At 37.5% G+C, this 14,877-nt stretch overlaps 1 protein-coding gene across 1 annotated transcript; it reads right to left on the minus strand.

Moving 5' to 3' along the window:
- Positions 1–13,863: 13,863 nt before the first annotated feature.
- LOC125094228 (3-hydroxyacyl-CoA dehydrogenase type-2-like) lies at positions 13,864–14,397 on the minus strand. The gene has a single exon (XM_047719894.1). It carries the CDS (start codon positions 14,383–14,385, stop codon positions 14,005–14,007), a length of 381 nt encoding a protein of 126 aa, XP_047575850.1. The 5' UTR covers positions 14,386–14,397; the 3' UTR covers positions 13,864–14,004.
- Positions 14,398–14,877: the final 480 nt, after the last annotated feature.

The raw sequence follows: 14,877 nt of genomic DNA on the forward strand, positions 1-14,877 counted from the left end.
AAGGGGCGCCTGGGTGGCTCAGTGGGTTAAAGCCTCTGCCTTCAGCTCAGGTCATGATCCCAGGGTCCTGGGATCGAGCCCCACATCGGGCTTTCTGCTCAGCAGGGAACCTGCTTCCTCCTCTCTCTCTGCCTGCCTCTCTGCCTACTTGTGATCTCTGCCTGTCAAATGAATAAATAAAATCTTTAAAAAAAAAAAAACTGGGTCTCATTAAAATATGTTTTAGCAATTTTCCTAGGATATTGTGCCAGGGAGGGAAAAAGGAACACTGTTTTTTACTGACAGGTGAAGATGAGAGTCCAACTTTCTCATCCATCCTCCTTTGACACCACAGAGAATGACAGGCTCTGCACTAGATGTCCACTGATATCATCTCGACTGAGAAGATGAGGAGTGTGTCATTGTTGTTCCCAGTGTGGTCTCCACTGACTTGATAAGGAACAGGGTCATTACACTAGGTGGTAGTAAAATCCTAAATCCCCTCTGATCCTCCTCTCACAATGGGGAGAAGAAGGGATGCTCTATTGTTGTTGGATGGGGGTAAAGTCCAGGTTCTCCACATACTCTCCACTGACATCAGAAAGGAGGAATATATTACTTCCCAGCAGGGAAAAATATCCTGAATTCCCATCCCAAACCTTCTCTGATACCACTCTACCAGACAGTAGACTGTTAGGAATTACTTATAACAGCCTGGGGAGGATGGAGGTCTAATCTCCACTTAGTCTTTGCTGTGGGGGGAAGGGGGGCAGAGGGAGTAGTACTACAGTATTTTTTTTGTGTGTGGGTGGTATTTTCCTGGAGTAGGATCATCATGTCTGAAAGCTTTCTGTCTTGCTTGGCTGTCACTTTTATGGTCATTGAGCTAGAGAGAGTAGGCTTTACATGGATTTTTTGGCTTATGGCCATTGGCATTTCTAAGTTACTGACTTCATTGTTAAGTCTGAGATAAAAAAAAAAAAAAAAAGGAAACTCAGGAAAGTCTCTGCTATGTCATTTCTTGGTTGCCACACTCTCTAATAGCCTGCTTCCTTCTCTCCACATTTCAGAATCTTCTTATATTTATTCTGTATATCTAATTCCTAGAATTTTTAGCTCTACTAACTAAAGAAACAGGAAAAGTGTATTTAGCGCATGTTGTCTAGAAACAATTTGTCTCACTTTTAATACCCAAGATATTGCTAAATCCAGGTAACTTTCAGGCACGCTAACATGTGTGTGTGTGTGTGTGTGTGTGTGTGTGTGTGTGTGTGAGAAAATGTATTCAGATGTAATACTGATGTACTGACATAGAGAACAAAGTAGGAAAATGTCTATGATGCAATACCAAATATGGAATTTTCAAAATGGTTTGAGGTATGACAGTACCTCAGATGAAAAATGCATTATTTGCTAATTCAGTTTAAGAATAACAACACTCATTTAGGTGTTTAGATTGTGTATTTTAAAATATCACTAACTCACTGCTTTAAAATCTCTGAACAATCTCATTTTAGAGTGTTGTACTTATGAATTCATAATTTTGTGAAGGCCTTCTCAATATCTATATGGCCTCTAGTTATGATTCTTTTGCTATGGGAACACTTACTCTTAAAATTTTATAATACAACAGAGAATGATATCCTCACAACTATATTAGCCACTAGTTACTAGGTGGGACCAGAGTAGAGGAATTAAAGTAGTTAGCTCTTGAATCAAACTGACTAACATTTGTTCTGACATTTCTTTCCTATCAGAATGACCTTGAACAAGTTACTTAAACTTTCCATCATATAGTTGCCTCATCTGAAAAATGAAGATAAAAATATTCTTAAAGGATTGTAATTATATTTCAATAAGATTATATGTGTGTGTGTGTGTGTGTGTGTGTGTGTGTGTGTATACCTTAGGCAAGGTACTGGCACATAGAAAACACTCAAAAAAGATCAGCTATTAATAAACATTATTATTGGTATTGTTATTACACTTAAATGTAAGCCAGTTTGTCTTCATATAACCTACCTTGAATAAATAGTTTTATTCAAATATTCAAAATTATACCCTTGTCAAATAAAGACATCATCAGAGAGAACATATTTTTGAACCTTTGTTTGTTTTTTGGGTATTTTTGCTTTCTTTATTCTATAGTGCAACCTAGATCAAAGAATAGAATATAAATGTAAGTGAATTGCTTTAATAATTTTCTCACTTTCCAGTAAAATGGTTACACTATTGGATGCTTATTAAATGCCACAGTTTCTTCTAAGTGCTTTTTGTGGTACTATTATCTCCATTGTGTAGAATAGGCAACTGAGGCACAAAGAAGTAATGACAAAAGTCACATAACTAGGGGCGCCTGGGTGGCTCAGTCATTAAGCCTCTGTCTTCAGCTTAGGTCATTATCCTAGGGTCCTGAGATCAAGCCCCACATCAGGCTTCCTGATTGGCGGGAAGCCTGCATCTCCCTCTCCCACTCCCCTTGCTTGCATTCCTGCTCATGCTCTCTCTCTCTCTCTCTCTCTGTCAAATAAATAAAATCTTTTAAAAAAAAAAGTCACATAACTATTATGAAGTAGAATTAGTTTGCCACAGTTTGCCATATTTTTGAGCATCACAATAAACTGTTTTGTATGTAATTTTTAAAAAGATTTTATTTATTTATTTATTTATTTATTTATTTATTTATTTAAGAGATAGAGCAAGAGAGAGAGCAAGAGAGCACAAACAGGGGAGTGGCAGAGGGAGAGGGAGAAGCAGGCTCCCTCTCTAAGCAGAGAGCCTCATGTGGGGTTTTATCCCAGGATCCTGAGATCATAACCTAAGCTGGAAGCAGACACATAACCAACGAAGCCACCAGGCACCCCGTTTTGTATTGAATTCTAATACGATCTTAAATCCTTTAAAATTATAAATCAGGAAAAATTATGTATTATTATTTTATTATTATTATTTATTATTTTATCATACTATATAATTATTTACATTGGACTAAATGTAAACAATGAGAAATCAACACAAATGAAAATTATTACATATATTTAATCCATCAATGAAACAAAAATATAGGAAATGTCAAAATTTGAAAAACATTCTCATTAAATAATAGAAATATAATTATTAAAATTTTCAAATTAGACTCTGTGTTTTGTAATGATAGCAACACTAGTATTATAGTGATGAATAGAAAAAAAGTCAAGAGGATATTTGAAAGGTTGAAGGTTAAAACATAGGATTTTTAAAATGATGCACATATTTTAGCAGCCTATTCCAACATCTTTATTTTACAAATAGGAAACCTGACACTGGTTGTGGTTTATCGTGGTTCATGGCTTATCAGTAAATTTTATTCTTCAAGTTGTTTATCTCTGTTAGTACAATTAATGATTCTCTTTCACCTTGACAATGCCTAACTGCACAACAAAAATGGTTGTATGGAACTGAATTAAGAATAACTAAGTAGATCCAAAAACACTACTTGGGAAAAAAAGAAAGTTTTCCCTATACTCTACCTCCCTCTAGGCAAGAGTGTCAACAGGGAGAAGTTTGACACAGAATTCCAAGTAAGTGGTGATACTGACCTTCATGAGACTGATACAAATTATATGGAAAGAAGGGATGAATCTGAGATGTGGTCTTGAGGTAAAAGAAGCAGATTTGCTGACACAATTGGATGAAGAGGAGCTAAGGAAAAGGAGGAATAAAAGATGATAGGCTTCTCTCATTTGGCATGAGAAATTGGTACCATTTATTGAGACAAGTAGACTCTAACTGCAATAGTTTCAGAAAAGGTAAGAGTTCAATTCTAGTCATAATTTCAGAAGTATTTGTGACAGTAAAATGGAGAGGTCACTTAAGTAGTTGGATGTAGAAGCCTAAACCACAGAGAAGTGGTTTTTATGCAGAGCATCTATTCAAGTGTCACAATCCTAATGATATGATTCAAATAAATGGAGGTAAATATGATCAATCAAAAGAAAAAATACAGATTGTTCCCCAAATGAAAGTCATAGTAATGATGTTATCTTAATAATACATTAATATATTACATTAGTATTAATGCTGAATATTAATTTATATGTTTATAAAATGACGGTATTAACACTATAAATTTTAATATATTAACATTAAATACTTATTAACATTTAATTAATGTTAAAACTGCAATAATTGATATAGCTTGGTGGAAATTCAAGGCTCTAAGGATAAAGAGAAAATTTTTATTAAGATCTACAGGGTAGGGGCACCTGGGTGGCTCAGTGGATTAAAGCCTCTGCCTTCAGCTCAGGTCGTGATCTTAGGGTCCTGGAATCGAGCCCTGCATTGGGCTCTCCGCTCAGCAGGGAGCCTGCTTCCCTTTCTCTCTGCCTGCCTCTCTGCCTACTTGTGATCTCTGTCAAATAAATAAAATCTTTAAAAAAAAAAGATCTACAGGGTAGATTAATACATGTCAAAAGCTCAAGGAAACAATTTATTTCCAAGAGAATATGGATCAATTAAATTAAAAATTAAATCTATGAGAGAAAAGAACTGTAGACCCCAATAATCTCAGGTATACAAATTTCATAGTAGAAAAACATTCATAAGTACATTTTAAATTGACTAAGGTTTAATCCATTTTTAAAAATGAATAGTCATTACTCTATCTTATCTCATAATTCTCAATTGTTTTACCAGAAAAACAGAAATTTAAGGAAAACTGACAGGTACAAAATTGGAGTGGAAGATTTAAACCACATCTTTGCCATCAAATACTATATGGAACCATATGAAATTGCCAATATTTGACTATTCTGATCTATAAAATATGCAAAGTAACCAATTAAAAAGAAACATTACAGAGTTTAAAGAACACATTTAAAACTTCACTCTATTTAGAAATAATAAAAAGGGGCCCCTGGGTGGCTCGGTGGGTTAAAGCTTCTGCCTTCGGCTCAGGTCATGGTCTCAGAGTCCTGGGATCGAGCCCAGCTCATGGGGCTCTCTGCTCAGCGGGGAGCCTGCTTCCTCCTCTCTCCCTGCCTGGCTCTTTGACTACTTGTGATCTCTGTCTCTCAAATAAATAAATAAAATCTTTAAAAATAATAATAAAGAAAAAATCCCTGCTTTCATTGAGTTTACATTCTGGGAACAATAAATAATGTTGACCTAATGGATGTTAAAATGGTTTAGAGAGAGAGAGAAAGATAAAGCTTTCTGAATTTCTCCATATTTCTGTAAGAAGACCTGGTCTCCTCAAATGTATATGATATAAAAATAGGGAATGTTTGCTTTCATTTTCACCAGAAATATTTCACACATCACATACCATTAGCATTATTTGGTGATCATTTGTCTAGTTTATTGATTTTATCCAAAAGTATAAAAAAACTTATCTCCCAAATAGTGCCAAATGGTTACAATCCAGATTAGGTAAATTCTAGTGTGCCAGGGAGACTGGAACATTATCTTCATAGCTATTTACATGACGTAAAGGAGAAAGGTCTTGAATAGGAAACCATCTTTAAGTATGAAAAGATTAGACATAGAGATTGTCTGGTCCCTGGATAGATTTTATTTATTTAGATGATTATAGTTAAGATTCAAGTCCCATATATTTCAAAGGAGACCTTTTCAGCAAGAAAAAGATAGCTGTCTCCTTCTTTTTTATAAGCAGAGAATAATAATTTTTCTTCATCTGTTGCCTATGGGGCATTCAAGTATCATGTAAAACAATTGACCTGACACTTACTTAATTGCCCTAAGGATAAGGAGTAGGGCAAGTGGAGGGTCAATGACCTGTTTACAGTGAGCTACTTAAGAATAAATTTCTTTTTCACCCGGGATACCTCATGTGATCCTGAGATCGTGAAACTGAAGAGACTCCACAAAAAAACTGCTTGGTTTGCTCCTTTTCCTGATTCTCCTTGTGCTAAAACATGCACCTCCACCTTATACATGCCTTATAGTACAGATAACATGCATGTTCCTTATAATGGTCAAGGAGTTAATAATTTCTTTATAGTCTTCCAGCACAATTAAAGACATCTAAGGAGCAGCCAGGAGAGGTTGCCATGTATGTTTCCCAGTGCTAGTGACTCCAGATATTTTGACAAGAAGACCCCTGGAACCAGACCGAAGTGACTTGTGGACATCTGAGCATTTATCCTTGTTTTGACCAGTTCCTGGATTCCTGAGAGGAATGTACACCAGAACACAATCCTCAGTAAAAACGCTGTACCTGAAGTAAAGATGAAACTCTCTTTCTCCAAGACACTATTTATATCTGCACTTTCTATGTATCTTCAATAAGCTCTGTCTCACTTTCTCTTGGCTCATGTTTGATTTCTATTCTGCACAAAGCCAAGGACCCTCTTACATGAACCTGTAGGAGCCCCTCTGGGTCCTCAGACCCAGTCAACCTGCCTCAATCATTGAGAATAAAATTAACAAATGCAATTATTAAAACCCAACAGATAGCTTTGTATCCAACAAAAATATACATATCACCTAAACAACTATGAACTATTAAAAATAAATAAATGTCAACGAATTCTGAAGACGGATATTATAAAATTTTTCCCTTTACCCAAGCACAAAATAGAATCAATAAGACACTGATTGAAGAAATTCTGAAACATCAATACAGTGGAATATGAACCATATTTTTTATAAAGTCTTTTATTTCAAACATTATGTAGAATTTTTATAGACATACAAGTATAAGGAATCATCATGTACCTAGTATGTAACCTTCACAACATTAACTCATAGCCAGTCCTGCCCCTTCTGTAAACAATTAGGGATAATAACAGTATCTAACTCCCAGAAATGTCATTTAATCTAAGAGGTTGCTGTAGCTGGTACTGTACCGACCCCAGAGGATGAATTCTAGATATTAACTTCTTCTGCTTGCCCTGGCACTCACAGAGCTCAGCCAGGTTCCACCAAAAGGCATTATCAACAAGGCACCCAGAGGCACATTCCTTCTCATAAAAAGCTAACCTTTTCTGGAGCATGCAGTAAGGAGTAGTGAACTGGACAATTATTTCTATTTGTTATTTTCTTTTTATTCATGTAACCAACACAAGATGTTTTCCTTGTATTTTTTAGGTTCCTGGTGTTAAAGAATTCTTAATATAGTTGATCTTTGGAAGTGGGTTTCAGAACTTGAAAAAAAAAGGCTCTAAATTAAGTGCCCACAGCAGTCACTCTGCTGTAGTACTAGGTCATTAGACAGAAATGTTCAAAATGACATTAATGTATAAGCCCAAAGATGATAAAAATTCACACTTCTGGGGCGCCTGCGTGGCTCAGTGGGTTAAAGCCTCTGCCTTTGGCTCAGGTCATGATCCCAGGGTCCTGGGATGGAGCCCCATATCAGGCTCTCTGCTCAGCAGGGAGCCTGCTTCCCACTCTCTCTGCCTGCTTCTCTGCCTACGTGTGATCTCTATTTGTCAAATAAATAAATAAATTTATTAATTTAAATTAATTAAATTAAATTAAAATTAATTAAATTTAAATTTAAAAAAATTCACATTACTTATTTTAGAATAAATCCTCTCAGTATAATAATATTATTCGAGGGTGCCTGGGTGGCTCAGTGGGTTAAGCCGCTGCCTTCGGCTCAGGTCATGATCTCGGAGTCCTGGGATCGAGTCCCGCATCGGGCTCTCTGCTCAGCAGGGAGCCTGCTTCCTCCTGCCTCTCTGCCTGCTTGTGATCTCTCTCTGTCAAATAAATAAATAAAATCTTTAAAAAAAAATAATAATATTATTCGAAACTTTTAAACTTTAAATTTGGTTGGTTTATATAAAACATCAAACTGGTAATAAAGAGCATTATGTTTCCACATAAATAATAAAAGTCAACTTATATTTTTATTTAAATTAAATATGTAAAAAAGGCTGTGAAATGATTCTTCTGGCCACAGGTCATAATAATTTTTTAACTTCCTTTTAAGTATATATTTAAACTAATCATACATATATGAGTATGGTTAATTTCATTTAGGTTAGCTCTTAAAATTCATGATAGGATAAACCATATATTATTAGTCAAGTCAGAAAATGATGTAGGTCTAAAATAATATTACTTATAATAATCAATAACTGAGAAATTGACTCAAATATTCTGAAAGAAAACAAATAAAAGTCAAGCACAGCAACAAAGAAACAAGGTAAATAATCATTTACATCAAATGACCTGGCCTTTGCAGGAGATTAAGTTTGTCACAACTCTAAGTTAACGGTAATTTATTATTGTGAAAAACAAAGCTGCATTAGAGAAACCATTAATAAGTTTTCTAATGCTCAGAACATCAGTCTCAAGAATTAAAATCTCAAGTCACAAGACCCAACATATCCATTTAAGAGAATTGGTCTCCATGCTTTGTGAACTTTCTAAGCAAAGACAATCAATTTAGCAAAGCAGTAGAATCAATGTACTTTCTGTATTAAAAAGGGGTTGATCGTAATAACTAATACTTTACATGATTTAAAAATTTATTGAGTCTTTACCTATAATAACTTAATTATTAATAATAATCTATGAGCCAATATCTTTTAATAGAAAACTTTTTATTTACCAATCATTTATTGGCTATTAAATGTTGCTTTGCTCAAGATAGAAATCAAAGTGCTTTACAATTCACCTTGTTTTCCAGTCTTTATTTTTTCTCCTCCCCTACCTCTACATGCCCTATTTATTAAACAAGCCACATCTTTTGTTTTCACTGTTTTTGCAAAATACCCTGCACTCTCCTATATCCAGAGTCTTATTTAAGCTCTCTTCTCCGAGTTCTCTACTCCTGCACCTGCACCTGTCTTTAAAGCCTTATAAGTCCTATAATTTTCCAATACACGTTTTAAGGTTTCCAATACACGTTTTAAGATCTCACAGTATGCTTGTTTTGGAGTTATGGGAAGCAGAAATCAGAGACAAACAAGATTTTACTATTGTCCTAGAAATGATTTAATTCTCACAATTAAGAACAAAAGCTATTAAATAATCTGCCATCATGAGCAAAGATTTCCCTATACATAACATTTGTCCTCTAAAATTTATTTGAAAAACATAGGTTTGTAGAACTAGTCTACCCCAAATCCTCACAACAGTCAATTTAAGTTTGATAAGTCTGATAAGACAATAGGTGACCTTCTGAAGTATTTCAGTGTAGGTGAATTATATATATTTTCTTCCCTCACATCTCCCTGGTGTAAGGAGCAAAAAACCTTTTATCTTCCAAGAGAATAATATATTAAGATTCTATTGTAAGAGATAACTGCATTTCTATTTCCATTTGTATACCTGCCTAGCCAGTGGCTTATTAATAGCTTCTAAATAATTAGGGTTAAAAAAATTGCAAATGATGGTGTCAGGTGATGGACAAGAGATAGAGAGGTAGGACTTCACCCTTGCATTAAAGTCCTAAGAGGTTGGAAGACAGATTCTATACCTAGATGAATACTCAGAATTTAAAAACAATTGTCCAACTGTGTTGTAGAGGGGTAAAAAAAAAAAAAATAACGTAAGCTAATAAAATGAAGTAAATTGACGCAAGCAGGAATCAGAGAAACAAATGACTAAATTTTACAAAGATATGCCACCTAGGGAGGTTGTTGGACATAAACTCTCATCAATATTTATCCTTTCTAAAAGATATATTTATTTGAGAGAGAGAGAGAGAACCAGTCACATGATGGGGGGGGAGGGGAGAAGCTAGTCAGGGAGTGAGGAGTAATCAGAGGGTGAGAAAGGACCCACAAGACCACTCACCGCTAAGCATGGAGTCTGTTGCAGGCTTGATTGAAGGACCCTGAGATCATGACCTGGGCCAAAACCAAGACCTGACCATATAACAGACTGTGCCAACCAGGAGTCCTGTATTTATTCTAAATATTCAATTATCTACTTAAAAACACGTTGGAAATGAAACTTCATTTCTAAGGAAATACATGCATTTCTTTTGAATCTTCACTTGAGAAATCTTTTACGACTTTGATCTCCATTTTAGGAAGTAAATAAACTTTTATTGAATCCATACTAAATTGCAGATATTCTTTTCTAAATTTTCTGAAATACTGTTGGTGAAGCAAACAGCAAATCTCTGAAAGCCAGAAAGAAAATATGTATTGCAATCTGACCTCTAATTACTTCTCCAAACATGTATGCCTCTAAACTTTGTGAAAAAAGCTCTACCTAATGCAGCTAGTAATTTGCCACTAAACACAATTTCTAAAGATGGCAGTTTTGTTGTATTTTCTAAACTTATCTCAAGTTGATTCATGCCTCCAGACTCTCACACCTCTTACACCATTCTTTCATCAGTAGTATGGATAGAATGGTCAGCAAAAAAACAGTTGTTTCCTATAATAGTTTTTCTTTTGCTGCTATGACACATTACCATAGACTTAGTGGCTTAAAGCAACACAAATTTATTACAGTTTTATAGAACGAAAGTCCAATATGTATCTCAATGAAATAAATTCAAGGTGTTAGCATGGCTATGCTCCTTTCTGAATGCTTCAGAAGAGAAATTGTTTCTTTTACGTTCAGATTGTTTGACAGAATTCAGTTTCTTGTAGGATCAAGCTATCATTTATTTGCTGACAATAAATATAAAGCCATTTTCAGCTTCTGGAGGCTGCTATAGTTCTTGTTTGTGGCCTCCTACTCTGTCTTCACTGTTAGCAAAACTATTCCACTCCTGTTTTGAATCTATCCTGCTTCTTCACTTTTTTAAAAGACTTATTTATTTTAGTGGAGGGTCAGAGGAGGGACAGAGGGAGAGACAGTGAGAATCTTTATCCTGCTTCTTCTTTAGTCTCATCTATCTTACCTGATCTGGAAATGATACCACTCTCTTAGGGCTGGTATGATTAGATTAGGCCTGCTCAGATAATCCAGGATAACTTCCTTTTCTATAGATAACTCCTATCTAAGTAACAGCTACAGGTTGCTAGGATTAGGGCATGACCTTTTTGGAAGTCATTATTTTGCCTATTACACTGGTTAAGGAAGAAAACTTCTAACAATATTTAATATGCCATCACAATAGCTATTGACACTATGATGAACACACAAAAAAGGACAAATTATGAAAGCAGAGCAAAATTTGTTCAGCACAGATTCTAACCATAAGATAGAGCATGACATGCACCCAGAACTGATACTGATATAGAGGCACATTTCTTTTTTTTTTTTTTTTTAAGATTTTATTTATTTACTCGACAGACAGAGATCACAAGTAGGCAGAGAGGCAGGCAAAAAGAGAGGGGGAAGCAGACTCCCCACTGAGCAGAGAACTCAATGTGGGGCTTGATCCCAGGACCCTGAGATCATGACTTGAGCCAAAGGCAGGGGCTTTAACCCACTGAGCCACCCAGGTGCCCTGAGGCACATTTCTATGTACTGGCTTCCCAGTATTCTTGATGGCATGCTTCTTTCTTCTTGGCTTTTTTTATCTCTTGTGGAATTTTCATCTTTTTATAACCTGGGTAAAAATTTTTATTTCAAATAATCTGAAGCTATTAAGTCTAAGAAAAGCTTTCAAGAATTCCAAAACATGCCAAGTTTGCCCAAAGTACTACTATTGATCATGTTTTCTACCAAGAATTCACTGAGGTGTTTTTGTTTGTTTGTTTGTTTGTTTGTTTGTTTATGATTAGGAGGCTCACAGAAGCATGTGCAGTGTAGATGCCATTGGGATGTGAGAACATCCAGATATTATCACATGTCAAATGATTTCCAAGGTGAGAGATGGTACTCTATTTCTGGAAGTCTCTTAAATATAGTAGATTAAATAGGTCAAAGATGCTGACAGTAAACAGTATTTGAAAAGTAATAATCCATAAGTACTTAGCAGGTTGGAACAGGAAAGTAAGGTGTGGAGTAATGTGAGAACTAAAGAAAGAATAAGAATGTATAAATGCTACCTTTATTTCAAAGAAGAGGTAGAGTTGGTCATATTATTTTGCTTATATTGCAATTACTTAAGGTTAAATGTTTGATTGTTTCAAGTGCTAGTGATTTTAAGGACTTTGTATTTAACAATGAATTGAAATAAACACAGTACAAAAGTATGCTTAAATTTAAGTGTTCCACATTCAACAGAATTTATAAGGTTAAAATCACAAATGAGTATTTAAATTATTCTTCTTTTTAAGATTTTATTTGACAGAGAGAGAAAGATCACAAGCAGGTAGAGCAGCAGGCAAAAGGGGTGGGGGGAAGCAGGCTCCCCACTGAGCAGAGAGCCCGATGTGGGACTCAATCCCAGGACCCTGAGACCACAGCCTGAGCTAAAGGCAGAGGCTCAACCCACTAAGCTACTCAGGCACCCAGTGTTTAAACTATTCTAATAGAGATTCATGTTCTTTTTAAAGATTTTACTATTTATTTGATAGAGAAAAAGAGAGCAGAAGGAGAGGATCAGAGGGAGAGGGACAAGCAGACTCCATGCTGAGCATGGAGTCTGATGTGGGGCTTGATCCTAGGACCATGAAATCATGACCTGAACCAGAATCAAAACAGATGCTTAACTGACTGAGCCACCCAGGTGCCCCTAGGATTCATGTTCTATAATAAATGTTATTTTGGTGGAAGAGCAAAATGGCAGAGAAGTAGGAGAGATAAATATCACTGGGTCCCAGGAGCTCAGCTAGATAGTTATCAAACCATTCTGAACACCTACAAACTCAACAGGAGATGGAAGAGAAGAAGAGCATTCTAGGAACAGAAAAGCAACCACTTTCTGGAAGGTAGGATGTGCAGAGAAGTGAATCTGAGGCAATACAGGGGAAGATAGACCACAGCATGAGGGGCTGGCTCCTGGCAAGTGGTAGAGCAACAGAGCACAAAATCGGAACTTTTAGAAGTCTGTTCCATTGAGGGATGTCATTCCAGAGACTAAGTGGGAGCTGAAGCCCTTGTGGGGACAGTGTGGTCTCAGGACCTGTGGGGAGACAAAAAGACCAAGGGTGTCTGAGTTTGCCAAAGCTCTCTGGTATCAGAGCAGGGAAGCCAGCTGCAGAGATGGAATTGAGAAGTGGTCTCTCAGCTTGGGGTTACCTTAAGCCAAGATCTGAGGCACAGCCGGACCACTGCTCTTCCAGCAGTGATTCCATAATTGGCAGATCTGGGGACACTTACCTTCCTCCTCTGGGAGGAACAGCATGAGAGCATGCTGCAGGAATTGGCTGGGTTTGGAGACTCCAAACAGGACCATGTGCCAGAGATAGAAATGCTCAGTCACAGGCTGGGTAAACATGGAGCATGGCTGGAAGCCAGGGAGATGGGAGGGATTCACTGCTTTTCTCTGAAGGTGCACTGAGGAATGTGGCCCTGAGTTCTCAGTTCCTATGGGAAGAATCACTTGCTAGGACAGTGTGGTCACAGTACCCACAGGGTCACAAAAAGACCAGGGGTGTCTGAGTGTGGCAGAGCTGCCAGGTGTCAGAGTGGGGAAGCCAGCTGAGGAGATAGGGTCTCAGCTCATAGTTACCTTAAGCCATGACTCAAGGCACAGTCAGGCCACTGTTCTTCCAGTAGGGAACCCACAAGTGGCAGATCTAGGGAGACTCACCTTCCTCCTCTGGGAGGAGTGGCAGGAGAGCATGTTACAGGAATTGGTTGGGTTTGGAGACTCTGAACAGGGCCATGTGCCAGAGATAGAAATGCTGGTAACAGGCTGGTGAGCATAGAGCATTCAGAGACCAGGGAGACTGGATGGATTGACTGCTTTTTTCTGAGGGTACACTGAGGAGTGCAGCCCTGAGCCCTCATCTTCTACACAGCAGCTGGATATTGGGAAGCCACCATCTTTAAGATTTTTTTTTTTTTTTTATTTGACAGACAGAGATCACAAGCAGGCAGATTTTTTTTTTTTTTTTTTTTTTTTTTTTTTTGTGAGAAATAGAGACTTTATTAGGCACGGGGTGTGATAGCTAGGCAGTTACAAGATGGCTGTGGGACTTCCTCCCAGGTTGCTGTAAAGTACTCCAAGGGAAGCAAGAAATGAAGAACGTGTGTTTTCTCTGCCCTCTCCCTTCAAGGCTGCATGCGAATGGCCCCATCCAGCCGGATGACCTCTCCATTGATGAATGGGTTCTCAATGATAGCTTGTACCAGATGAGCATACTCAGCGGGATCCCCCAGTCGACTGGGGAAGGGCACCTGGCTGGCTAAGAAGTTGCGCACTTTTTCTGGGAGGGTGGTGAGCAGCGGGGTGCCAAACAGGCCTGGAGCAATGGTCATCACTCGGATGCCCAGGGGAGCCAGATCCCGAGCAATGGGCAGGGTCATGCCCACTATGCCCCCCTTGGAAGCAGAGTATGCAGCTTGTCCAACCTGGCCCTCAAAGGCAGCCACACTGGCAGTGTTGATGATGACCCCACGTTGGCCTCCCTGGTCTGGTTCGTTCTGGCTCATCTCACTGGCCACCAGGGGCTCGATCCCAGAACCCTGAGATCATGACCTGAGCCGAAGGCAGCGGCTTAACCCACTGAGCCACCCAGGCGCCCCGGGAAGCCACCATCTTTATTCTCTGCCTCCAAAGCTGTATGAAAGCATTCATGGAACAAAAGCTCCTAAGAGCAAAACTAAGTAGATTACTTAGCCTGACTCATAGCAAGGGTGGTGTAATTAATTCCCCCTCGGGCAAAGACATTTGAGTTCACTGTAACAGGCCCCTCCCCCAGAAGACCAACAAGAACATTCTGCCAAGACCAAGTTCACTGGTCAATGAAAACTACAAAACTTCAGAGCAATGGGAATACAACACATAGAATTCATGGCTTTTTCCCATGATTCTTCAGTCTTTCAAAGTTAATTTTTTGAAGTATTATTTTTTCTTATTCTATTTTCTAAAATTTTCCCCTTTCCTATTTTAACAATTTTTAACTATTTTATCTTATCATTTTA

This window comes from Lutra lutra, chromosome 2, assembly GCF_902655055.1.
Source record: "Lutra lutra chromosome 2, mLutLut1.2, whole genome shotgun sequence".
NCBI lineage: Eukaryota > Metazoa > Chordata > Mammalia > Carnivora > Mustelidae > Lutra > Lutra lutra.